Source organism: Myotis myotis, unplaced genomic scaffold (assembly GCF_014108235.1).
Source record: "Myotis myotis isolate mMyoMyo1 unplaced genomic scaffold, mMyoMyo1.p scaffold_m19_p_6, whole genome shotgun sequence".
NCBI classification, from domain to species: domain Eukaryota; kingdom Metazoa; phylum Chordata; class Mammalia; order Chiroptera; family Vespertilionidae; genus Myotis; species Myotis myotis.
Window position 1 is genome coordinate 74403142 of NW_023416368.1, and position 27197 is coordinate 74430338.

The 27197-nt window shown below is 54.2% G+C and overlaps 1 protein-coding gene across 1 annotated transcript in view; it reads left to right on the forward strand.

The window, feature by feature from the left end:
• Nucleotides 1-27197, forward strand: part of XKR6 (XK related 6) — a 239034-nt gene that overhangs the window by 190570 nt on the left and 21267 nt on the right. Inside the window, exon 2 of the mRNA XM_036314337.1 lies at nt 25256-25452. Coding sequence (XP_036170230.1) covers nt 25256-25452 — 197 coding nt within the window. The remainder of the gene's footprint in view (nt 1-25255; nt 25453-27197) is intronic.

Genomic DNA, 27197 nt, shown 5'->3' on the forward strand with positions numbered 1-27197 from the left:
CACTGCTCTAACCTCCCAAAGATCTTTCTAAAGCCCTCAGGCCAACAGCCTTAACCAAAGGGAACCCAGGTGGTTTGGCAGGGCTTAGGGATGGCACCTGGTGTCCTCTTGGAGTCTGGGAGTTTTCATGGAGACGAATCAAGCCTCTGCAATGAAGCGCCTCAAGTGTAGTCTGACTGACCTTACAGCCATGTGAGGGATGCCTGGCTACCTGGTTTATGCAGTAAACCTATTCTACAGATGACTAAACTGAGGCTCAGAGAAGACGAATGCTTTGTTCAGAGCTCATACTATCAGGAGGTGTGGGCAGCAGGGTCTCTAGATCAATGGAACTTGAACTTGACTGTGCGTACCAATCACTTGGGGATCTCACCGAAGGCCAGAATCTGGTGCAGCCAGGCTAGGGCCTGACAGTCTGCATTTCTAACCAGCTCTGGGGGGAAGCTGATGCCCCGGGTCCTGAGACCACACCTGTGCAGCTGGGCTCCAGGCCAGTGGTTCTCAGGCTGGGCTGTGCATTGTCATCAACCTGAAGAGCTTTACATATGATGGTGGCTTGCTCCCCTCCCCCAGAGCCTGGCATGCAGCCTGGGCCTCGAGGTATTCTCCGGTGATTCTGATGCACAGTGAAGGTTTAAGAACTGCTGTCCCAGCCCGGCGCGTCTCAAACGTCACCGTGCATCAGAATCACCTGGAGGGCCTGCTGACACCCAGAACCCTGGGCCCCAGAATAGGACACAGATTCTATTCCAGAGTTCTGAGAGCAGGGCCTGAGAACTTGCATTCCTAACAAGTGTCTTGGTGGTACTGACCCACTGGTATAGAACCCGGCCTTGAGTGGCAAGGCCATATACACAGCAGTCTCAAAGGGTGGTCCCTGGACCAGCAGGATCAGCATCCTCTGGGAACTTGTTAGAACTACTAATTCTTGAGCCCCAGCCCAGCACACTGAATCCAAAACGCTGAAGGTGGGGCCCAGGAATCTGTGTTTCAGCACCACCCACCCTGCCCCCTAATCCGATGCACTCTGAAGTTTGAGAGCCATACTAATGATCTTTTGGCATTGCTGCAACTAAAAAGGAGCTCAGCTCCGTCTCCTCGTCCTGGCCTGTAGGTGAGCTTGGTGCCCTTGAGGAATCCTGGTATTAGGGAGAATGGGGACCATTCTTTGGTTTCCAGGGAACCAGGGGGCCCACACCTGCTGGGTGGGCGTGAGCCAATCCCATGTGGGAGTCAGAAATACCTTACTAGGCCCAGACCAGATGCGACACAAGCTTGTCTCTGTCGCGTGAACTATCGGAAGCAAGAACATCTGTTAAATCATTCTCACTTTCGTGTTTTGTGTGGAGTAAGAGTTAAATTGCCACATCCTGTCAGACAGCCATCTGTTGCCCCGGCAACACCCTGCAGCTGCTGGAGAGAGAGAGAGATGGTGCTTCCAGGCACCAGGCCTTCACTCCCCTGAGTCTCGAGGGAGCTGTTTGCTGTCTTGGTTTTCCTTCTGGAAAGAGAGTAATCTGGAAAGGCTCCCACGGGGCCCCTGAATGCCTGTGATTATCGTGTAAAATAACTGGAAAGCCGGAAATGTCGCCATATCCTTGCTTTCCTCCTCCCTGCATTGTGCTAGGTGCCAGTGGTCCATGGCCAGCCAGACAGGCAGTTGCCTCCAGGTAACTCCTCATGTAGGAATGTTTGTGGGCCCTCAGAGCCCTAGGAGGATCGCACTGTTTTGGGGGGGAGCCTAGCCTTACAATGTAGCTCTGTTTCCTCTACAGAACAAGGGAGTCTGCTAACCCTGAGCCACGCCCACTGGGTGGTGACTGCATCAGAACTCAGCGTAGCCACTGTGGGTTTCTCAGAACTGGGAAGGAAAGACTTAGGGTGGAAGTGTGTCCACAGAACCCAGGGACCTGCCATCATGAGGCCAGAGCTTGCTAGCATGTGGGTCTAGGGGCCATGGTCGACAAACTGCGGCTCGCGAGCCACATGCGGCTCTTTGGCCCCTTGAGTGTGGCTCTTCCTAAGCCTTAGGAGTACCCTAATTAAGTTAATAACAATGTACCTACCTATATAGTTTAAGTTTAAAAAATTTGGCTCTCAAAAGAAATTTCAATCGTTGTACTGTTGATATTTGGCTCTGTTGACTAATGAGTTTGCCGACCACTGGCGAGGGCCTTGGCAATGTGGTATCCTAAGACAGCTGAGAGCCCCATGAGCAGGCTTGCTGGGGTGTCCAAACCAGTCGGTGGCCCTTGGCCAGCACCTTCAAGGAAGAGGTAAGGGAAGGAGATCTGGAGCAGGAAGAGACCTGGCACAATGTATGCAAGGTGTATGCACTGCAGGCTTCACAGGACCCTGGAGTGCTGGTCAGGGAAACTGAGTCAGGGTGCAGTCCCATGGGCCTGGGCCATGGGCAGGGAACAGGGCTTTCGAGGATGTTGTAGACATTGGCCCGGGCTTATCCCACTGGCGTCAGGGAGCAGGTCTGGTAGCATGATGGGTCCCACGCTGTGGCTGCTAGAGAAATAGAGGGCATGATGGGCCCGCCCTGGCTTCAGGATGGACAGGCAGCCTCTTGCGGGGAAGGCCACAGGGACAGGCAGGTGTGGATTGCTGGGAGACTTCTAAGGGCAATGACTAGGGTTTCCTCTTATTTTTAAGACCAAGAGGATGTTGCCCAAAGGCCTTGTGAAGGTCGAGGCATCATTACCCTAATTGAAATGACCAAGGTCTGTGTCCCCACAGGCTCCAGGTGAACTGGGTTCCATCTGGGGAGTGGGGAGTGTCACGATTGTTTTCATCCATGAATGTGGAGAATCTGGGGTCCTGAGACTGGGCACCTTTCTCTCTCCATGGTTTTGAGCCTCCAGGTCTGAGCTCCAGACCCGAGTAAGGCGCAGTGTCAGCAGGACAGGCCCTGAGCGAGTCAATGTGCTTCGGTGCGGAACGGAGGCAGGCCTTCTGGAAACTGCAGGAGGGTGTTGAGAGTGCAGGGTTTGTAGAAGCCACCATTCATTTGTCCCACAGCCACCTCCCCATGCAAAGTGTCCCTGGGACCCACAGAGGTTGTCGGCAGCTCCGGCCCTGAGGAGGTAGGTTGGGGAGTCAATGTAAGCCAGGGCCTCCGGAAGGTTCGAAGAGGTCACAGACCCCATGTGGTCCCCTGGGCTGATGCAGGTACCTTCCAGTCTGTGGATTCTAGGTGGCTGGCGATAACCCACCTGGGGGACCCTCTGGGCCCACTGGGCTCTTGCATCACCCCCAGTTCTGCAGCCACTGAAATGTGGCTTGGGCTGTAGCAGGAGATGGCAGAATGCTGGTATTTATTGAATCTTTTCCCTGTGCTGCTCTATGGCTCACACATTCCTCACCACCACCCTCTGAGGTGGGGGTCGTGTCATCCGCTTGAGAGACATGAAAATGGTGGCTTCAGAGAGGCTCTGTCGCTTACCCAAGGGCACATGGCTGTGAGCTGGGATTTGAGTGCAGGACTGACCCCAACGTTCATGCTCAGCTCACTTCATGCATTCGATCAGTGCTTATTAAGGGCCTGCTTGGCACCAGGCACTGTGTTAGGGGCTGGGGATTCACACTGAGCAGCAATCGCTGCCCTCGTGACATGATCATTCTAGTGAAGCAATAAACAAGGATCTCATTGAACAGTGTAGATGGTAGAGATGGTAACAAGGGCTTGGAGAAAAATAAAGCAGAAAGGGGAGGCGGAGCATCCCAGGGGAGGGTTCCTCTTTCCTACGGAGTAGTCAGGAAAGGCCTCGCTAACAGAGCCATGAGCTTCTCTGGGGAAAGAGTGTTGCTGGTAGTGGGACTGCTATGCAAAGGCCCTGAGGCAGGAGCAAGTCTGATTCAGCTGACAACCCTGTGTGGCTGGGGCCCAGCGAGCGAGGGGGCTGGGTAGGGAAGATCCGGGAGGAAGCAGGAGGCCTTTGTCAAGACCATGGCTGGTCTGGGACTCTGAGTGAGCTGGTGGCCACTGGAGGGGCTGAACAGAGAAGCAGCCATGGCAGTATTGGGTATTCAGTCCACTGATGTTGGGCCCAGGGTCGTTGCAGGGGGACCAGTGAGGATGCTCAAGCTCAAAGGATAGTCACTATTTGGACATTCAGACAGGGGCCAAAACTGAGATGCTGTCTAGCTTCACAAACAGACGAACCAGAATGTCAGCCTGCACATGGGGCAGAGGAGATAAGAGTTGTTGAGCCTAATCCCCCTTCCAAGCTAGTTCCAAAGACGCCAGATGTAAAAAAAATGAACAAAAATACGCTTGCACCCTCTAGAGAAAATTCTCCCTGGTCGCACCTCCAATCAAGTCCTCTATCTGTTAGAGCACTTGGCGATGTGACCTTGACTGGGAATTGAACCCGTGACCCTTTGGCCCACGCTCTAACCAGTGAGCCACACCGGCCATGCTGCCATTCAGTTCTCAGGACAGCTGTCCCTTCCTCAGAGAGACCTCCCTGACTGGTCAGTCCAACCTGGCCACGCCCCTGGCCACACCCTGCCGCATCACCCTACTTTTTTCTTGATGGCACTTAGTGTTTGCCTGTGTGTTACTTTCTTGCCCACCACCAGAATGCCAGCTGCATCCCGAGCTCCTAGAACGGTTCCTGCCACGTGACAGGCCCTTAGATCATCTTTATGGAAGGAGAGAATGGATGAAGAGGTGAGGACGTGAGAGAAGGAATGAAAATGCAGGCCTTGGGACCTTGAGGAGGCTGACTTTGGTGTCAGACCTAAGCTTCCGGGTCTCTGTGACCTTGGACAGATCCTGTTATATCTCTGAGCCTCTGTTTCCTTATCCGTAAATTGAGAACAGCCCTCCCTTGCTGGACTATGTCGGGGATCAAATAAGATAACTGCGTGTAATTGGCAGACTGCCTGACCCATAGTGAAATTTGATGCGTTTTCATTTTCTTCCTCTCGGTGGGTAGAGACGTGGGATCTTTCCTGATCCAAGCAACGGCCTCAGCTCTCACTCCAAGCAGGTTCTCTCCTGCCTTAGGGAGCCGCAGGCATCTTTTCCCTGGGCCCTGGGCCCCAGGCTGTCTCTGACCCCGCCTCGTGTTCATGGATGAATGGGCTTGAGGGTTCCCTTGACAATCTGGAGGAGACTGCGGCTGAACCCACCTGCTATACCTGAGCCCACCTGTCTAGGAGAAGACCTCTGTGCATTCCCGATCAGGAGGCATTCTGGACCAGGGGTGGATTGAAGAAGGGTCCGGGGCTAGGGTGAGGCAGGCAAGTGCCAGGCCACCAGTGTTAAGGAGGTCCTCACTTTCAGGGTGGTGCAAACACAGAGGTGCATCTGAGAGTGAGTGCCACCTTAAATTCCCCACCCTCCGCTCCTCAGGGTTTGGAAGGGACACAGAATCACCTCCCACCCAGCCTCAGATTCCCCCAGAGCATCCCTGCCTAGGAACACGAAGGAAACGGCCACAGGGGTATCCAGCTCCGTGTATGGTTGATTCCTCCGTCTTTTCCTCCTGCCTTTTCTGATTCTGGGTGTTATGAACTAAATATTTGTGTGTCCCCAAAATTCACGTGTTACATATGATCTAAGGACCCCATTCTTAATGTGATGGCATTTGGAGATGGAGCCGTTGGGGGGTAGTTAGGTTTAAATGAGGGCGCGAGCAGGGGGCCCCATGCTGGGATCATGTCCTTACAAGATGAGGAGGAGATCGGAGCTCTCTCCGCCATATGAGACACAGCGAAAAGGGCCTCCCCGGGAACTGAGTCTGCTGCCACCTAGACCTGCACTTCCCAGCCCCCAGAACTATGAGAAATAACCGTTTGTTGTTTATGCTGCCCAGTCTATGATACTGTTACAGCAGCCGAGCTAAGACTGGGCACAGTCCGTCTCCCTGTGATGTCTCCCCGTTGCTCCTATCTCCCCGCACCTTCTGGGGCCACAGTGGTGAAGTGTGGCCCTTTCTATGTGGCCGCAGAAGGGCCCCAGTTCCTCTCTCATTTCTGTGGTTTCCACACTCTCTGTAGACCAGGGAAAGGAGAGGTACCATAGAAACCCTTGGCCATCCCGGAGAGCAGGGAACGCCCGTGAACCCTTATTATCTCTGCGTGAGCCCATGTCTGGGAGCCACAGAGGCGGCAGGAGTGTGGGGTGACCCAGCAGAGGTGGTTGGAACTGGGGGCTCACTGCCCCAATTCTGGCAGCGGGAGCCCTGCAGAGGGGTGTCCTCCAATCTCCAAGCAGGCGGGGTCTTGCTCCCAGGCTGAATGCTTCCCTGTTCAAGTTGCAGACGGCGCTTTTGCACTTAAGGAGGTCCCACTCCCCAGAGCAGCGATGCTCTCAGGCTGTGCTGCCCAGTGCTCGGCCTGGGTAACGGACTGAGATTTTTCCTCTGCACCTTCCCTGGGTCCTCCTTCCAGAGGCTCTCAGACTCCCTGTCACATCCTCAGTTGAGCTCATCATTCCCTGTCGGGGAGAGAAGAGGGAGGGAGTCACTCTCTTCAAAGGTGAGAAGCCACAGGCACACAAGGCACTCCCTCCCAGCCAGTGACCAGGGCCTGCCTCTCCGTCTGGAACAGGAGAAGGCTGGCACAGGTGACGGCCACAGACCTTCCTCCCCGCAGCCCTATGACTTCAACCCCTGGCAGAAGCAAGCACACGCCTTTCCAGGTGACAAAAGCCTCCTCAGCTGCCCGCCTGCCAGAGGGCATCCAGATCTCAGGACGACCCTGCCCAGAAGAGCTCTACCTGGGCCCTCCTGGGAGAACAGTATCACCCACCGGGCAGCTCGTTGTCACTTTTGATTTAACCAAATGAAGCGCAGTGAACACCAAGATGAACGTCTTAATCACATAATTACATTAGTGCCGGCTCCAAAGAGTCAGCAGGCTCCCTGCGTCCCAGGGTTCAGTCCTCTGTTTCCCAGCTTCTCACAGATGGCACATATAGAACATGCCTCTTCCACATGACTTGCCTTGGTTATCATCCAGGCAGAGAACTGAGTGTCATGGAAGGGCTGTGCGGAGTTCATTTGGAGACTGTTTTGAGATTCAGGGAGTAGATAAACAGCAATAAGAGCTGTCAGATCTGCTAGCCTGACACAAATGAGGGAAACAGAGGCCCAGAGAGGGTGAGCGACTTACCTAAGGTCACACAGCACACAGCTAGACCAACACACTTTCCAATCACTGTGGGTTTCCTGAAGTTTCAGTTTAATAGATTTGGACAATGTCAGTGTTTAATTACAAATCTAACTATAATTTGCTAGATTTTTTTTAATAGTTAAAAGATCAGTTTATAAAAGAATAATAATATTGGGAGTCATTCTAAGATTAGGTATACTGGTTGGCTCTTAATTTGATTTAGTTCAAGTTCCTGGACCAAAAATAACCAATTCTGATCTGCATGGGTTTCCCTCCCTCCCCCCGTTGGCAGGTTCTGAGGAGACCAGGAGAGGCCGCCTGGCACGGGGTGAAGATCATGCCAGGGAGGGATGGGAACACTCTGTACGGAGTGAGATCGGGCACCAGAGCAGGGAACCAGCCGCTCTTGGCAGGTGAAGTCTCCATCTGTCCTGCAGTCCTCTCCCATTTTTTCTTCCTGCCAGTAGCTGTGCGTCAGTATCCCAGGGTCTTGCTTGTCTGTTTCCTGGGAGAAGCCAGACATTAACACTTAATCCCCCAGGCACCGGATCCTGTCACTGCCAAGGAGAGTGAGTGGGGTCAGTGCATGGGATTGGGGGCATGCCCTGGACCTCCAGCTTCTTTTTTAAAAAATATATATATTTTATTGATTTTTTACAGAGAGGAAGGGAGAGAGATAGAGAGTTAGAAACATCAATGAGAGAGAAACATTGATCAGCTGCCTCCTGCACACCCCCCACTGGGGATGTGCCCGCAACCAAGGTACATGCCCTTGACCAGAACCAAACCTGGGACCCTTCAGTCTGCAGGCTGACGCTCTATCCACTGAGCCAAACTGGCTAGGGCATGGACCTCCAGCTTCTTGATGCTCCTTCCAGGCAGATGCCAGCTCTGTGGCCTTGGGGAGTGGAAGGACCTCTAAGATGTGGGTGAGTCCTTTCTTCCGATGGGGACGCAGATATGAGAGGGGCCACACCTGTATCTGAGAAGCTGAAGGCAGTTTGATCCCAAATTCTAGTCCAGTGTCTCTCCCCACTAGCCCGTGGGGTGGGAGGTGCAGAGGGCAACCCCCCTTTTGCTGTGATTATTGGCTGTGATCCCCCTGAAGTCATTGGCTCAATGCTCCCCTTTCTTTGGCACCTGCTAAGTCTTTCTGATTCCCCGGGGCTCGTAGGGGCTCGTACCTCCAGGCCGCTCAGCGCAGCAGCCAGGGTGGGAGGAGCTGTCTTCCCAGCAGTGTCCACGTATCATCATGCCTTAGTGCTCACCCTGTTGGCAATCAGCTGGGCTCCCAGGTCCGGGTGTAGCCCTCAGGGTGAGCTCTCTGCCCCCTGGGGAACCACTCTGCAGAGTGTGGGGCAGGCATTGGTGGAGCTGGCATCCCAGGGCAGAGAAGACGGGCCCCAAGGCAGGGCTAGAAACAGGGCACGCCCCTAACATTACCCCCACCATCCTCCCGGTTGCGGTTGCGTCTCGGGCTGGGCAGAAAGTAAAGAGAAATGAAGCCAAGTAAAGGGCCACTGCTCCAGCCCTCAGGCCACAGAGGAGGATGTGCAGGGTTTGCTCTCCAGGGCCAGCCCGAGGCGAATCGTAGCCAAGGTGGCCCCAGCTCTCTCTTCTGCACCTTCCCACCGGTGGCACCTGGCCCAGAAGCAGACCCCTGAGGGAAGACAGCAGATGGCAGCAAAAGCGCAGGCCAGCGGGGGCCAGGGGATGTGGGGACAGGTTACCGCCAGCCCCGTCTCTCTTGGCCTCAGTTTCCTTTGTCTATAAAGGAAAGGGTTGGATTCCTGCCCAGTCCAACTCCCACTTTCTGCAGTTCTTGCAAAGTGAGACAGGACGTGTTACCCTGTTTGGCTTCAATCAAAGGACTGGCTGTCTAACAGCAAGAAGAGGATCAGAACTTGAACCCCGGGTTCAGAGCCGCTGGCCACATCTGCTCCCACCCCTCCTTCTGTCAAATGCCACAAGGCCTGGCATTCATGCAGCGACCGTTTGCTGGATTAATCAATGGAGGCTTCTTTCTCCATGAGTGTCCTAGGGCCGTGGTCGGCAAACTGCGGCTGGCGGGCCACATGCGGCTCTTTGGCCCCTTGAGTGTGGCTCTTCCTAAGTCTTAGGAGTACCCTAATTAAGTTAATAACAATGTACCTACCTATATAGTTTAAGTTTAAAAATTTGGCTCTCAAAAGAAATTTCAATCGTTGTACTGTTGATATTTGGCTCTGTTGACTAATGAGTTTGCCGACCACTGTCCTAGGGTCACACAACAGAAATGCATTCTCTCCCACTTATGGAGGCTGGAAGTCCAAGGGCTAGGTGCTGGCAGGGTTGGTTTCTGATGAGGCCTCACTTCCTGGCTTGTGAACCACCACCTCTCTCTGTGCACAGAGGGAGAGGTCTGCGGTGTTCTCTTCCTCTTCTTACAAGGATACCCATCCCATCGGGTTAGGGCCCCACCCTCTCATTATCCTTAAATCACCTCCTTAAGTGCCCTGCCTCCAGATATAGTCACAGTGGAGGTTAGGGCTTCAGCATATGAATTTGGGGAGGGCACAATTTAGTCCATAACAGCCACCTCCTACTGCATCCTCATATGACTGCCTCTTAGTCTGTGTGCGTCTGTGTTCTCATCTCCTCTTCTTATAAGGACACCCATCAGATTGGAGTAGGCCCCCCCACATGACCTCATTTTAACTCTTTAAAGATTCTATCACCAAATAATACAGCCACAGTCCGAGGGGTTCGGACTTCAATGTATGAATTTGGAGGGGACACAATTCAGCCCATGACAGACGCCTGGGCAGACATATCTGGAGTGACTTCCCTGTGAACAGGATGACAGTATTCCAGGGTGGCGGTGATGGACGAAGCCAGGGAGAGCGAGCAGAACCTCCATGGCTGTGGAGGGTGGTTTCGGAGACACTGAGGACCAGCCTCGGCTGCTGGGCGTGACCTCAAATGTCTTGGTGGTTGAAATTCCACAAGCCAAACTCTCCCAGCGTGTCCTCTGTAAAGGGGGACAATGACACCCACCTTATCTACACCAGAGATTCAAAGGAGACAGTAGGTGGGGAAATGCAATGAGCCAGGTACATTGGTTGCTCTGTCTGGGAAACAGGGCCACATGGCTCAGGGTCAACTCCCAGCTCTGCCGCCTGCCACCTGTGTGACCTTGGGCAAGTTGCTTGGCTTCCTTGTGCCTCAGTTTCTTCATCTGTGAAATGGGACTATGATAGAACCTACCTCACAAGTCATGTTAAGTGACTTGATACACATGACACATGAAGAGTGTATCAGGCATAGATCTACGGAGAGAGAGAGGCACTCTTGGAAAACAATAACAAAGCTATCCCTGGCCAGGTAGCTCAGTTGGTTAGAGCATCCTCTGTGTATGTCAAGGTTGTAGGTTGATCCTCAGTCAGGGCACATACAAGAGGCCACCAATGAATGCATAAATAAGTGAGACAACAAATCGATGTTTCTCTCCCCCTTTCCTTTCTCTTTCTAAAAATAAAATAAATAAATAAATAAAAAGAATAACAAAGCTGGAGCTGTCCCATGTCCGGTTTCTCAGGTAGGGGACAGCACAATAATAGGACCTGCCTGGTGGGGCTGCCGTGAGGGTTAAATAAGATGGCATGTGAGAAACTTCTAGCAAACTGCCTGCCTTGTAGAAAATGTTCAACAATTACTCATGGGCGACCTTGGGAGGGGGATAGTCTGGCCAGCTAGCGGAGGGTCTGGTGCTGGCCAACTGTATCGTATGCTCTTGCCCTCTCAAATTCTGCAGAATGTGCTGAGGTAGGAATTAATGAATTATTAAGCCCTCTCTGTCGAGGGAGGAGACTAGGCTTGCTGTTCCTGTTATGTGTTCCTAGACGAGGACTGCTGTGTGGATGTACCACTTCTTCACCTGCGCCTGTAGGAAGCTGAAAGAGAATCCACAAGAGATCCTTATTCCCATGTTATGGATGAAGTGACTGAGGCTGGGGATGGGAGTGACTCTGGCCATCACAGGGCTATTGGCACAGGGTGGTACTCTCTGCTCTGACACGTTCCTAGAAGAGCTCTTGCTGCCTCCTGGCCTCAGCAGCTCCTGGGAGACGAGATGTCTGTGAGTCTGGTCTTGGGCTGGCTCCCGATGGCCCTAGTGGAGATTGGGAGCTGAGAGCAAAGAGCCCCCTGGGCCTGCTGGCCAGCCTATGACCACCTTCAGGAAGAAGTGAATCCCAGCCTCCCTGCTCAGAAGCTGTTGCTCCTTCTCAACTTTGACCTCTAGCCCCAGCCACCCCCTCTTCCATCCATCCTACCATCCCTGTATCCATTTATCCCATATTCACTTATTTCTGGGCTAGAGAGGATGGAAAGGTGAGGCCGACCCAGCTCCTGGCCTCAGAAAGCTTGCAGTCTCAGTGCAATGGGTTATTTCTCACTAGAAAGAGCCAGGAGAGGGCCACGTCAGAGGGGCCATGGGTTTAAGCTTGTGCACCCTGAGCCAAGGCAGGCTTGAGTGGGAAAGGGGCCCATGGCCTGTAGAATTGTACTCCTGGCTATCTGAGATAACGCTCAGACTTCACGACCCTCTGGAGCCTACCTCGCCCGCCCCACCAGGAAAGGAGCTTTGTGCTCTAGGAGCCCCTTATATTTTGGGGGACAGCATAGTCCACAGCTCTGGTCCTTGACTCGGCTTCTGGATGACTTATTTAATGCCCATTTGCCTCAGTTTCCTCATCTGCAAAGTGGGGGAAACAGTAGATGTACTCCATGATTCCATTAGAGCATGAAGGGTGTGTCACAGTCAATGGTGCACTTGCTTGTCTCCCTGCTAGACGTGAGCTCCTTTACTGGGGGAGCCCAGCACCTGGCCCCAGGCCTTGCTGCCCCATTTCAGGTGACTGTTCTATGAGGGGATGTGCCCTCCTGGCTAGGGGAGCAGGAGTCAGAGCTCTGGGGAGGAGGTTGGGCCCAGGGCTGGCTCTGGGCCTCCAGCCTGGCACTCGGTGCTGCCATATGGCCCCTGCTCTGCTCTGATTCATCAAGATCACTGTGTCCACCTGGCTGGTATGCTCAGTGGTTGAGCATCAACCCATGAATCAGAAGGTCATGGTTCGATTCCAGGTCAGGGCACATACCTGGGTTGCAGGCTCAATCCCCAGTGTGGAGTGTGCAGGAGACAGCCGATCTCTGATTCTCTCTCCTCATTGATGTTTCTCTCTCTCTCTCTCTCTCTCTCTCTCTCTCTCTCTCTCTCTCTCTCTGTCTCTCTCTCCCTCCCTCCCTCTCTCTGAAATTAATAAAGACATATTAAACAAAAAGATCACCCTGTCCAAGGTGATGAGGAAAAGTAATGCTGGTGGATGTGAAGGTCAGAGGAAGAGAGCACAGGATCAGAGAGGTGAAGCCCTCTGTAAAGTCACTGTGGTGTTCTTACCTCCCCGCCTCGCGTGGGCCTGCGATGCAGTGATGTTTCTGACCCAGGGCATTGGCCGGGACCTGGCAGGTGGTCTGAGCCCAAGGCCACTTCACACCCCCACCCCCACCCCCAGCCCAGGTCCCCAAGGTAAATCCTTCTCCCCACAGGGCATCAGGCAGTTACAGAGTCTGCATGGCTGGAGACTTGGGAGGAAGTAATATCCTTCAGTTCCTTACTTACAAATTGGGGTCTGGGGTCAGACAAGAGGGGCAAGGAGTCCCAGGCCTTACAGGCGGTCAACTGTGGAGGTGGCCCTGGGGCCCAGGTTTCCTGACTCCCAGCCCAGCGTTCCTCCTGCACGCCTCCGTGTCCCCCGCTTCGAATGGGGAGGCTGTCAGGGAGAGAGCGGCATAGTGTGGGGCTCACACAGCGGGACCCTGGCCTGGGAGCAGGGGAGCCCAGACCTGTCCTTTGCCGCCCTCTCTGTGTCTAACTTTGGGGGCCTCCCAGGGAGGCTGGGCGGCCCGGGGCATTGGTGAGCCGCCTTGGCCTTGCAGCACCTGGCAATGCGCTCCACGCTGTGGCCACGTCACTGGCCTCCTGGCTGGGACAATGCAAACTCGACTAAATGCCACTTTCTGTTTCTATTTCTAGTCTGTTTCCCTGGGCAGCCTCAGGAAACAGCGCACATGACGTGTCTGACTTCCAGGTTGGCAACGGGGGCGGGGTGGGGGGGTGGGGTGGGGAGCCTGCATACAGAAGAGGGCTTGGAGGAGCAGAGCCTCACCCCTGCGGGGGAGGGAGGACGGGGCGGGGGACGGTGCTCTGGGAGAGACAGGCCCAAGCCCTGCAAGATGACCGCTGATCTGGAAAGGTCTCTGGGTAGCAGACCAAACCCACAAGGTCAGTGTAGTGCCAGGGCCTGAGAGCTCACCGGGTCTTATCCGCTCATCCCGCTACGGAGAGCACAGAGCAGGGAGGGTATGCCCAAGGCCACACAGCCAGGGTCTGGGGCCGCAGAACAGCCTTGAGGTCAGGGCCGGTCCATCACATGGATTCCTCAGACCGTTCCTCACTCACCGTCGGCAATGTTCCCTGCTGGAAGTTGCTGGAACGTGGTTTCTGGAGCCTAAATGCTAAACGTAAACTACTGAACACACAGGGCATCGATCCAGTGACTTCATCTTCTATCGGGACCAATGGAATCATGGGACAGAGGCAGGGTGATTCAGAGGGAGGTGGCGGGGAGTAAGGCTGGGTGTCCCGTGCCTAGTGCAGTGCCTGACACACAGCGGGAGTTCAATCGTGGCGCTGAGTGAGTACAGTAGGGAAGGGCTAGATTGCTGCAGTGAGCACCCTTCCCATTGTGGGCGTGGTCCCAACTCCACCCCGAAAAGCACAAGGTGCCCAGGGATGGGCTGCCTGCCTGGCTGGAAAGAACCCTGCTGGCTGGAAGAGGAATTGCATGCAGTCACTCATTCCGGACTGGGGACCTAGGCCCCAGAGTGAGGCTTGAGGAACAGGGAGGGGGAGAGGGAGAGAGGGAGGGAGGAATGAAAGGTGGGAGGGAAGGAAGGGCCCCATGAGCTACTCTGGGCTCCAGTCCTGGTGCCCCCAGTGGAAAGTGGGCGCTGACCCTGAGCCGGGAGAAGAGGAAGGCTTTCCCCACACTTGCCCCGGGAGCTTGGAATGAACTTTCTCAGCTCAAGGATTTTATTAACAAGCTGCCCAATTGGTTCCTTCATTCATGGGACAAACACTGAATGCCCACCTGGCGGGGTGCCAGGCACCAGGTATGCAAAGGTAAACCACAGCCCAGAAACTGGGTCTCTGTCCTTCTGGGAGCTTATAATGGGGAAGAAAAAGTATTTCTCCCAAGTGTAGGTTTGCCAAGATGCATGGATCTTTTAAATCAAGTTCCTTTCGGACTCTCAGATCAGGGGCAGCTGCCGGGACCCACTCTGGGGACACGAGGCAGGGGCAGGTGGTGTGGCTTCCACCCTCCGTATGCTCTCCTGAGCCCTAGAAGGTTGAGGATGCCCTGGCCACCCTGCCACCTTGACCTTACACCTAGGAAGACGCCTTGGTGACACCCACAGCCGCCACCTCCCTTCCCCGAAGCTGTGTGGTGCTCCCCCACCACTCCCCCGCTCCCCCTGGGCCCCTACAGGGAAATGCCATTTCATGCCTGCTCCCTCAGATGTGTGCCCGCGCCGCCACCACTGCTCAGCTGATGTCAGGGACACTGGAGAGAAGAGCTAAAAATAGCTCCGATTTGAAGCGCTGCTCTCAGGGGCTGAGCTGGCAGCTGACCCTCCACCTTCCCTCCTCGCTGAAGACATCTCAGCTGGAGGGTGTGTGTGTGTGGGGGGGGGCGTGAGGGGGAGCAGAGGTTCCCAGTGCCACCCAGGAAGGTTCTAGAGTCATTCTCACGCTCAGAAAGAGCCCAGGGCTGTGTTGGTGCACAGTTCCTGCTGTGCCAGGCTTGGGGTCCCTCCAGCCACCAGGCCTTGCATTCTGGGTGGTTTTAAGGGAGTCCGCGGGTGGCACGTGTGTGTGGACACAGTCGTGTGAGCCTTTGGGTGCTTATGATGAATGGCCGGGACTGGGAAGACCACTGGCAGGTCCAGCCAGTTACTCGTGAGCTGTGAGTGTCTGACAGCCCTCATCGATGTGCTCCTCTCTTCTTAGCTGCCCAGAGAGGGACAGAAAACCCATCCAGTTACAGTGTTATCCTGCCGTGCTGGGAGCAGCCTGCCAGGCTCTGCCCAGTTACAGGTGGGGTCCCCTTTTCCAGGTGAGGAAGTCGGGGCTAACCTGGGTGGCTCCCCACTGGCTCTGCATCCGGGAATTCATTCTCTGCTCTCCCCACCTCCCTCTCTCACACCTGCTCCCTGCCCCCTGGCTACACTTGATGGTTCTCCATTTCCAGCCTTCCTGGCATGTGCCCTCTGGCTGTCTTTTTATTGATTGATTGGTTGGTTGATTGATTTGACAGAGAAGGAGGGAAAGAGAGAGGGAGAGGCATCAACTTGTTGTTGCACTTATTCATGCATTCATTGGTTGATTGTTGTACATGAATGGAACCTGCAACCTTGGCGTATCGAGACAATGCTCTAACCAACTGAGCCCCCCGGCCAGGGCTGCTCTGGCTGTCTTTGCTTATGTTGTCCCCACTGCTTGCCACCAAGTCAGGGCCGGGGCAGCTGAGCTGGAAGAGCTGGAAGGATTTTGCTCTGTCCTGCTGCTAGCTCCTGCTCCGAGACCCCAGGGAACAGCCACGGGGTTCCTACCTGGCACAGAGCCAATGGCATGAAGGTAGGAGCACAGCCTTTTAGTCCCAGCAGCCTCGGAGCTCAGGGCCAGCACCCTCCCTGGGTGGCCTCTGGCGACCCAGCTCAGCAATCCTCAGCAGGTGACCAGCCCCAGAGTGGCAAGATTCCCATAGCAGCCCATGCAGCCCATGCAGCCTGGGGCCCTCAACCCCTCCCACCCCTCCTTTGGGCCACTTCCTCCCACAGTCATTGCGTGGCCGCGTGGCCCTGGACCCTTCCAGCCCTGAGGTGTGGTCAGAAATGGAAAGGACACGGAGGGAACTCCTCCACCCCTAGAAGGAGGGCCCAGACGAGAATGCAGATCTTGCAATGTCACAACAGCACGCAACCCCTTTACTGCTACCAGACCAGTGGATTCCCAACAAACCAGGTGCAGGTGGAGGGAAGAACAGGGAGGGGCGGGGCGGAGGGGGGGGGGGATGGGGGTCGGCTGGCGCTTCCCAGGTTCAGATATCAGTGAGCTTTTTGGTGCTTTGGTGGAAACTAGCCCAGCTCCGCCCTTGGTATTGGGGGCAGTGCGTCCTCACTTCCCATCTGCCCCGTGATTCCCAGGCCCCTGCTCGCTCTGAGGTGGCTCACAGCCTGCGAGAGCCCAGCCCTGATGCGGGTTCGGCTCTTCCTCTGTGCCCTGTGTCTGCTGTGGGGACAGTGAGTGGCCAGGAGCAGGCATCCCTGGGGGCAGGAGGGGAGGCGGAGGCAGGAGACCACCCCCAGTGATCCAGGGCTGGCTATGACCCAGGGTGTGATCATGTGCCTCCAGGTCTGTGCAGGTGGCGCTTAGACATGTGTAGCAGGTACATGCATGTGGTGGTTTGTACGTGTAGGTCTCTGTGGAGGACATAGTGTGTTGCCATTTAGGTGTATGAACTTCATGTGTAATTAGCATGTACACACCAGGGATATATAGTGTGCACATGTGTCATGAGTGGTGTTTGTGTGTTCCTGTAGGTGGTATGTGTGTGTGATTGTGTGTATGCGTATGTGTGAGAGCGAGAGCAGATGTGCCAGGCCAACCAGGATAACGGTAGAGATGCCTCGAGGTGGCCCCGAGGCACGGCTAGTTATATTTATTTACTTTTTATTTTTTAAAAATATTTTTCTTGATTTCAGAGAGGAAGGGAGAGGGAGAGATAGACACATCAATAAGAGAATCATTGATCGGCTGCCTCCTGCAGGCCTCCCACGGGGGATCGAGCCTGCAACCCGGGCATATGCCCTGACTGGGAATCAAACCGTGACTTCCTGGTTCATAGGTCAATGCTCAACCACTGAGTCATGCCAGCCAAGCACAGCAAGTTGTATTTAAATCAAAAAATATATAAAGGCCTTTTCTTTTTTTTTTTTTTTTTTTTTTTTTGCAGCAAAGAGGCCTTCAAGGGAATAACTGTTGTTGGTTTCAGAGGAAAAATATGTATTGCCTTTGAGGTCAGCTCTCTTGGTCTCTCCCTAAAGAGCTGGGGGTCAGGGAGCAGCCTAGCTGTGCAGCCCACAGGCCTGCCTGCCCTGGCGAAGGCGCCGGGCTCTGGGACCACAGCCTGGCCAGCCCCGGGTGCCCGAGCACTGCTGACCAGCCCCCAGCCCCATGGGGAGCAGGGGCTGTGCATGTGGTTTGTTCAAGCCTGGCCAGGGCAGCGTCTGCAGATGCCTACAAGGAGGGGATGCCTGGGGCCTTGAGCAGAACCCACCTCCCGCCGCCTCACCGGGCCTGTTCTGCTCTGCACAGTGGGATGCAGGTGAAGCCAGGGTCTGCATGGCCTTCACCCGGCACACGCCCAGCAGATTTCTAGTGGCCTCCTGGGGTTGTGTCCCCTCTCTTACTGGCATGTGGGCTCTGGAGGGACAGCCTTACCACAGTGCCCCACGCTGGCACTGCCCGGTGGCCTGGACACGGCGGAGAAAGGAAGCCTGGATGTTGAATAACTTAGAGCTGGAATCCAGGGTGAGTGCTCACCAGGGCCAGGCCTGCTGGCCTTCTGCTCCTCTCTCAGGATCCTCCCTCCCTCCTAGGGGGAGTTTGAAGAACCAAGGCCAGACTAGGGTCTCAGGGCCCTCTGAGGTGACCACCAGTCCCTGGGGAGGAGGGGCGGGTAGAGGGAGAAGAGCTCACAGCATTGGGTTTTGGAAGAAGTCCACTCTGCTCATACGGCTACCGGAGTTGATGGTGAGATCCCCAGCCCTCACCCTGGCAGTCCCCCCTCAGCAGTTGGTTTGGCCCTGGGATAGGGCTATGGGGCCAGCTGGGCCTTAAATCCTGTAGCTGCTACCCATTCTTCCAGGCTCAGAGCAGCCTGGGGTGTCATCAGGAGAGTCTTCTCGGAGGCTGGGTCCTCAGGGTCAGGCCCAAGGGGACTCTGGCCAAAGGAGAAGGAGCAGGAAGGAGTGGTGAGGTAAGAAGTCTTATCACTTCTTTGCTCAGGCTCCTCCTGCCTGCCTTCTTGCTGAGTTGGCCATTTTGAGAGTTCTGTAAATATTCTGGGCACAAGGTCTTCATCAAAGATGTGATTTGCAAATATTTTCTCCCAGTCCGTAGCTTGTTGTTGTTTTTTCTTTTTCTTTTTTCATGCTCTTAACAATGTTACTTACAGAGCAAAAACTTTTAATGTTGATAGAAGCCAATTCGTCAATTTTTTTCTTGTATGGAGCATGCTTTTGCTGTCCTGTTTCAGAACTCTTAGCCTAATGCAGGGTCATAAACATTTCTTCCTATGTTTTCTGTTACAAGTTTTATAGCTTCACATTTTACTTTATGATACATTTTAAGTTAGTTGTTGCTTATGAAAGACTAATTGTTCCTACATCATTTGTTGAAAACACATCTTTTCCCCATTGAATTATCTTTGCACTTTGTCAAAAGTCAGTTGACCATATATGTGTGGGCCTGTTTCTAGACACTGTTTTCTGCTCCACTGATCTGTGCTTCTCTGTCTTTGCCAATACCACACCTTCTTAATTACTGTAGCTTCATAGTATGTTCTAAAATCAGATAGTGTGAGTTCTTTAAATTTACTCTTTTTTTTTTCAAAACTGTTTTGGCTGTTCTAGTTCTTTTGTCTTCCATATAAATTTTAGAATCTTCTTGTCGATATCTGCAAAAAATAATTCTGCTGGAGTCTTTATTGAAATTGTGTTAAATCCATAGATCAACGTCGGGAAAATCGTCATTATATTGTCACAATATGGATTCTTTCCATCCATGAATATGGCATATCTGTCATTTAGACTTTCTTTTATTTCTCTTATTAGTATTTTGTAGCTTTAAAGTATAAATCCTGCACATTTTATTAGCTTTATTTCTGGGCATTTTATTTTTTGAGCTAATTTAAATGTTATATTTTTAATTTTTTTTTTAAATTTTCAATTGTTCACTAGTAGTCTATAGAAATACATTTAATTTTTACATGCAGATCTGGTATCAAGAGACTTTGCTGAACTTACTAACAGGTTCTATAAGCTTTTTTTTTATTTCTTGGGATTTTATATTTAGACAATTGTGTCATTTACAAAGGGACATTTACTTCTTTCTTTGCAAAAGGTACATACTTTCTTTTTCTTGGCTTATTGCACTGGCTGGGACTTCTAGTATGTTGTTGAATAGGAGTGGTGAGAGTAGACATCATTGCCTTGTTCCTGATCTTAAGAGGAAATATTTCAGTCTTTTATTATTAATGATATTAACTGTGGGTTTTTGTAGCTGCTTTTCCTGTATGTCAGGTTAAAAAAGTTCTATTCCTAGTTTGCTGAGACGTTTTAAAAGTCATGAATGGATGCTGATTTCTGTCAAATGCATACTTTCTGTATCAATTAATGTGCTGTGTGATTTTTCTTATTAACATCATTGATTACATTGAATATCAAACCCACCTTCCATTCCCAAGAGAGACCCTAATTGGCTATGCTGTGTCATTCTTCTGTATATCATTGGATTGGATTTGTTAACCTTGTGTTGAAGATTTTTACACCTATATTTATGAGGGCTATTGTCTGCTGTTTTATTTTCTTATATGGTATTTGTCTGGCTTTGATATCAGAGTAATGCTGGCCTCATAAAATGAATGGGGAAGTATTCTTTCCCTTGTATTTTTCTGGAAAAAAAAGTGTATAGAATTAGTGCTATTTCTACTTTACTTGTTTGGTAGATGTTACTACTTTTCCTAAAGGATTCTCTAAGCTTCAGTCCCCACAGTCTGGAATGAGCCCTGTTTGGGGCTTTGAGGGTGGGTAGTTCTCTGCAATCAGAGGTTTCAAAATGCCATTTCTGAGAACTTTGTAAGAAGCAGCAGGGGACTGTAGGCCCCCAGAGGCGAACCTATTCAGCCTCCTGCCCTTGCAGAAATCACTCATTTCCCATCCCAGCCAGTGTCAGGCACAGCTGTAGCTAATTCCCAGTGGGGCAACTTAGTTTAGCCAAGACCTTCTCTGATTTGCCTGAACTATGATAGGCTGTGTGACTTTGGGGGAATCACTCAGCCTCTCTGAGCCTCAGCGGGAAAAAGGAGATGATGATTGTGTCTCCCTCTAAGTCAGTGGTTCTCAACCTTGGCTGCACATTAGAGTCACCTGGGAATCTTTTTAAAATCCTGATTTCTGGGCAGAGGCCAGAAAAATTTGAGGCCCCCTGTCCCTCGGTGGGGCCATGATTACATACATTTATCCGTTGGGCGTGTCCTAAGGGCCTACTCCGGGTAAGGCAATTGATAGATGAGGAAAGGTGGTGGGGGGAAGGGGGCTCAGAGAGGTTGGGAGATGTTCCCCAGGGTAACACAGCCAGTGACCGAGCTGGAAGAGAACCCAGGTATTCTGGGTGATTTGTGCTTTTCCACTGAACCAAATTCAAAGACCAGCGGTCCACCTCTGAGAGGCATGTGAAGGGAGTTAAGAGCCCGGGCCCCAAAGCCAGACGCTGGGCTGGAAGCCCCGCTTAGCCACCGACGTAGCTGGGTAAATGGTCATGCAGTTCTCCACCTCAGTGCTTCAGGTGCCCTCTGTAAAATGAGGGTAACGGTGCGCCCACCTCCTCAGGTTATTGCCAGGATTAAATGAGTTACCAACTGCAGAAGGCCCAGAGCATGCCTGGCACATAGGAGGGCCGGCAAACACCAGGTATTATCGCCGGTAAACATGCCAGGCTGTACGTGCGGCCCTGCAGAGCCACTCACTTACAGAAGGCGGAGGTTATAAATGCTGGCAAAGCTCAGAGGTCCTCCAGCCGGCCCCTGAGGCGGGGGAACAGTCCAGGCCCAGCCCTGGGAGTGACTGGCCCAAGGTCGTGCAGACCGGAGACCAGCCTTCCTGAGTCCTCGCTCGCGGATGACCCGCTGCCTGCCTGCTTTGAGACCCACGCATTTCACGATGCGATGCCCTAGGAGAGAGACAGTGTGTGTAACAGGCAGTGACAAATCCAGGCGGAGGAGAGTTGGGCGTCTTTCCTCCCGGACTACCTTCCTGGGGGAGGTGAGCTTGCTGGAACCTCCCAAATTGAGAGTTAGGAGGAGCAGCAGCCCACCTTGTGTCTCCTGTTGATGCCACGCCTTCCCGTAGGGACTCAGCATATCTGGGCCCGCCACCCCTTGCACCCCACGCTGCTGCAAAGGAGGGTGCTGAGCCTTGCTGGGGATGAGATCACCGCCTGGAGCAGTCTTCCTGCGTGGCTTAGGCTCCGGCGCCACCTTGTGGCCATAGGCCTGCACTGTCTTTGCACAGGGGCTGGTGCCCCGGAGGTCACTTAGACCCACTCTGAATTTGGCACATCCTCTCAGTTCTCTACCCGGGACGCAAACACTTAAGACAGCGGTTCTCAACCTGTGGGTCGCGATCCCTTTGGCGGTCGAACGACCCTTTCACAGGGGTCGCCTAAGACCATCCTGCTTATCAGATATTTACATTCCGATTCATAACAGTAGCAACATGACAGTTATGAAGTAGCAACGAAAATAATTTTATGGTTGAGTCACAACATGAGGAACTGCATTTAAAGGCCCAGAAGGTTGAGAACAACTGACTTAAGAGAAGATAAGTTTTCAGGAGCCAGAAGGGGCAGAATAAGTAGAAGGCACTTGATCAGGAAATTCTACACTGGACTCCAGGGTGGGAGGCTGTGTAAGCATGATTTCCAAATTAGGTTTCAGACTGATGCAATCTGGGCTCCCAACATCCCTTTGCTCATCAGCACTGGGGAGAGAAGCTCTGGTTTCTCCCACTCGCACCCTTATTTATTTGCATACATTCCCCTGGATGCTCGCACAGAGGAAATTTGAGTTTGTTTCTCTGGTAGGCATTCTCATTGAGTTAGCATGTTCTGGGCTCATTGCCGTCCATTGCCCTGGCCAAGATGGGCAGAGGGGCTGGTAACTTGGGGCAAATGGGAGCTGGAGTGACAGGTCAGGGGCTGCTTTTGCCCTGGGAGGGCCGACCTAGGTGAATCTGAATGTTGCTGTTACTTGATCTGGGACCTGCCTACATAGGCTTGGCTGTCACATCATCATTTCTCCACCATGGTCCACTTTTTGAGGCTAGGAGTGGAAGAGCCTGTGGTCTGAGAGTACCCCTGAGAGATCATAGATCTGTGGTCTGGTCCCTGTGGTAGTCTTTGGCCCTTGGCATTGGGTATTGCAGGTGCCCATGTAGGTGGAGCTGAGTGTTGGATCACGGAAACCACAGCTGACCTGTGAGGCCACAGGCACCAAGCCTCCGCGGGGCACATGGCTGTTCTGGCTGCTGGTGCAGAACTTCTGGACTTGCAGCTCTGCCTCAGCCCCTCAGCCAGTACCCCCTTGTCCCCCCACTCCCGCTCTGCCTTCCCAAGCCACCCCCAGATCTGCTCAATCTGACCCTTCCCTCCACCCTTGATGCAGTCTGACCTCCTCAGCTCCTTGTGACCTGTCTCCGTATCACCTGCCCGCCCTGCCCAGGTTTACTGTTGCCATCGCCTCTTCCAGGTGACCCTCTCCTTCAGGCCCCCACATTTTGGCATTGCTTTCCTCTCCTTTCCCACTTTCTCGTTCCTCCCCACATCTCTCTCTCTCTCTCTCTGTCTCTTTCTATGTCCCTTTCCGTCTCTCTTTTTGCCTCTGCCTCTCTCTGCCTCTCTCTCTCTCTCTCTCTCTCTCTCTCTCTCTCTCTCTCTCTCTCTCTCTCTCTCTCTCTGCCCTGGGCAGGCACAGTAACCTCCCTGCCCTTTTCTGAGCCTCTTCCTTGCCCCCTTGATTTTGGGAACTTAGCAATTGAGGCCAAGAGAGAGGCCATGGCTCATGCGAAGTGCCACCGCTAGGAAGTGGCAGAACTTGGAACAGAACCAGAAAGCGGTGCTTCATTTCCCTCCCCAGCCTCAGTTCCCCTATGTGCTGGATGGTGATAACCAGCCGGTCCCACAAGGCCTGGCAGGGACTCCGGAGGTGATGGGCCCAGAAACACCTGCCCTGGGCCTGGTGCACCTGCCCTTCTCCCAGCCCCTCCCCAAGTGCCCACTGCAGTTGTCCTCCCCAGTGCCTGCACCTCCTGCCTCCCTGCCTTTGGTTTCCTGCAGAACTGTTTCTCCACGCACTCCTGGGAGTGTGTCTGTAGGGAAACAGGTGTCTGCCCCAGCTCCCCTGGGTGCGCCTTCAGAGACGCTGTGCCCGAAGGCTCCCAGGAATCCAGAGAGATAGACCGCCCATCGGGTGTTGAGTGGGCGCGCATTGCCTGCGTGCTGGCTGTAGGCTTGGAGGGTTGCTTTGTGTTCCGAAGCGCATCCTGGGGGACCCCGGGGCACTGGGTCATCGTGGGGTCCAGTCCCTGGTTAGCTCTGGAGGGAGGCCCACCATTTGGAAGTGGAGAGGAGCGTCCCTCGCAGTTTTAAATTATTTTACAAATGTATAGTCGTGTGTCTTCGCCTCTGAAGCATGGGCTTCAGTAACATCGACGCAAGGTTCTTGGACAGCACCATCTCCCATTGCTTCCAGGGAAATACACAGCCCCTCTCAGCCACCAGCATTATGATCCCTGTCGTAAGTTTGCTGCAAATGTGAGCATGGGCTGCCTTTGCCATATGGTGACAGAGTCGTCCCAGGAGTCCTGTCTTTCTTCTGTATCTGTAGGCACTGGGGACAGGGCGTGGACAGGCAGGCTCATGTGCTCCTTGGAAAGATGGGGTAGGGAATGGGAGGGGAGGCTGGAGGGGCAGGCAGGGTCCCGTGAGCCAAGGGAGGAGCTGGGGGTTTGATTCTAAGCATTACAGGGGGTGACCTGATTGCATTTACGATTTGCAAGGAGCACTGTGTAAAGAGCGATGTTTCTGGGGCCAGAGTTGGTGCTGGGACACCAGTGAGGACTTCACTTCGAATCAGGCAGGAGGGATAGTGGTGGGGACCAGACCGGTGGTGATGATGGGACAGAGAGAAGGGTCAAGCCCACGGCCACAGGTGGGCACCTGGCAATGCTCAGGCAGTGGGGACGATGTCTGGCGTCAACCGTGTTCACAGCCTCAACGATTCAGGCTTGGCTGTGTAGGAGGCCCAATGATTACATTCCCTGGGATGGTCAGGGACGCATGTGTGGCTCCATCCGATTGGCTGCGGGCCCTGGTTTGTGGTTCGTGATCTTGATCCTGATTGGGCCACAAAACCATGCTTTCTGAAGTTGCTTTTTCCTGGCCCGGCCTCAGAGACCACTGGCCAACTTAGTGCCTTGGATCCACGCCCCTCCCCGGCCCCCCGCCCCCACCCGCCGTGACTGTGGCTTGGAGACAGCTCCCAAAGGTTCGGGTAAAAGTGAGGCAGGGAGTTTTCTTACTGGACCCAGGATGTGCGCCCACCATCTTTATCTCCTTAACCACCCCCCAAGGTCGACTCTTTTCCCATGTTAAAGAAGAGTAGCAAGACACAGAGTTGGAGTGATAGTCCAAGGTCCCATTAGCAAGCAACCAAGTTGGGGTTTGAACCTGCATCCTTTGCCCCGTGTCCTCTCCAATGGAGGGGTCAGTGCGTCTGTCTGCCTGCGCCCTGGCCACACCTGGACACAGCCTCAGGGTCTTCCTAGTGTGGAGGACACACGAGCTTTGCTGTCCAATGGCCTGGGGCCGACTCCAAGGTGCTCCACCCGCCGACTGTGGGTCCCTGGCTGTTCCCACTCTGTGCTGTGTGGGGATTACACCTCCTATGGCCTGTGCCCTGCCATGGTACTGAGTAGGAGCTCCACAAATGCCACCCAAAGCCTTAGCACCATGTCCGTGTCCGTGTCCGTGGGCTCAGAAGACCCCTAGAGCTGGGTCAAGTGTCCGGAAAACCTCAGAGCGAAGGAGAGACAGCAACATAGCTGGCTCTGGTTTGGGGGGGCAGCATGGCCCTTCCAGAGCCCCACCCCCACCCACGCTCTCTGTTCTGTTCATCTCTCTCGGCAGGTATATCCGCACCATGTACCTGGGGATCCAGAGCCAACGGCAGAAGGAACACCAGCGACGCTTCTACTGGGCTATGATGTATGAATATGCAGACGTCAACATGTTGCGCCTCCTGGAGACCTTCCTGGAGAGCGCCCCCCAACTGGTGCTACAGCTCTGCATAATGATCCAGGAGAACAGCGCCGAGACGCTGCCCTGTGAGTGCCCCGCCCCCAGAGCCGGAACCGTGGGCTGGGCAGGCCCCCATCCCATCTGGGGACCCCCTGGTGGCCATTTCCTATACACTCCGTGCCCCACAGACTCTGTGGGTGTCGCCGATTCTGATCCCTGAGTCCCTGGGATGCCCAGGCCACCATGTGATGCTGACTCGGCCCACATCAAGTGCATGAGTGGCACAGACCTTTCCCAAACACCTTTGCCCACTGCCCACTGCCCACTGCCCACTGCCCACTGCCCACTGCCCATGCCACTTTGTTGTAATGAGTAGAGCAGAGCCAGGGCCTCTCATGTCCCTGGAGCAGCAGAGCGAGGGCCCTGGTCCCCTTGGGCCATTCCTTCAGTGCTGGCCTGAGCTGTCCCTACGTGTGCAGGATGGGGAGCTGCCCAGAGACGGCACGTGACGAAAAGACTAACTCACCGCAGGCAGCGGTTTCAGACATTGTGAAGCTGTGGCTCTTGCTTCAAATCAAAGCTCACGTGGAAGCCCCATTTATAAAACAGGCTTTGGTGGCTCTGTTCTAGTTAGATGGGGGCCAGGGCCCGGCGCACTCCGCCCCCTGGCCTTCTCCCCGGTCCCGGCCCCTGTGGCCCCAGGTGGTCTCCCAGGAGCCCCGGGAACCCCCAGCGCCCAGCCTGGACGGCACTGGTCTCCACGGCAGCAGGAAGTCCGAGGCCTGGTGAGGTGAGGCTTCCCCGGACAAGGCGGAGTCTCACCCCAGGTCTCGATGGTCAGACCGGCCTTGCTCCCCCATTGAGGGAGTCCTCGTGGGCCCCGGTGACAGCATGAGGTGCCCTGGCAGGCGTCCTTCCTGCTCAGGAAGCCTCCACACCCACCGCCCCGAGCTCCCCAGGCCAGGGCGACATGCTCCAGGGGGCACATTTGCTGGGGGCTTGGCTGGGCCCCTTTCTTTCCCATCCGGGTCCTCCTTTTTCCAACCCTGTTTCAGTCTGAGACCTGTCCCCCCCCCCCCGTCCCCCCCCCCCTCCCCCGCCCAATCCAAACTGCCCTTTGCTGTTTCAATTTCAAATCTCCCTCCCCTACCCCACGGCCCAGGCAGCCAAGATGTCCTTCCAATGTTTGATCACATCCCAGACAGGGCAGATGGCAGGGTGACGCAGAGGTGAGCTCCCAACAGGGCGTTGGTCCCAGCCGGGGTCCTGGTCTCCGTGTGGACCCTGCAGTGACGTTGGAGATGGCCCTTCACCTTTCCGAGGCCTCCTTTCCTCTTTGGAATAAGCCGGGGGGGGGGGGGGGGCGGGGGGCAGTCATCCCGGATGTTTAGGGGATGCAGTGATGTAATGCCTGTGGATCACTTTGAAACCGTCAGACTCCGCAGGAACCTCGGGGGTGCGCTTGTCACATCCAGGCCTGGCAGTGAGCGGCTGGGCAAGGTCCTAGGGAGGTCCCCCACCCACCTGTGGGCCATCCCTGCTGAGCGTGTCCTTTCTATGATAGTTTCTCAGACTGTAAGCATGGGCTGCGCCTGAAATCCTGGAGAGGAAGCTCAAGGGGCAGCAGATGTTGCTTCCTCTTGACCTGGGAGCCCAGTGGGGCCAAGGTCAGTGAAGGCCAAGGGGCTGCCTGGCAGTGTGCCCCCAGAAGGGGCCAGGGCGAGGAGCTGGAGTGGCAGGGTTGCGGGCTCTGGGGAACTCCCTGGCCCTTCCCCCCACGTGCCCCTGCAGCTCAGAGGTTGGGTGAGCATTCGCCCACATTCATTTGGTG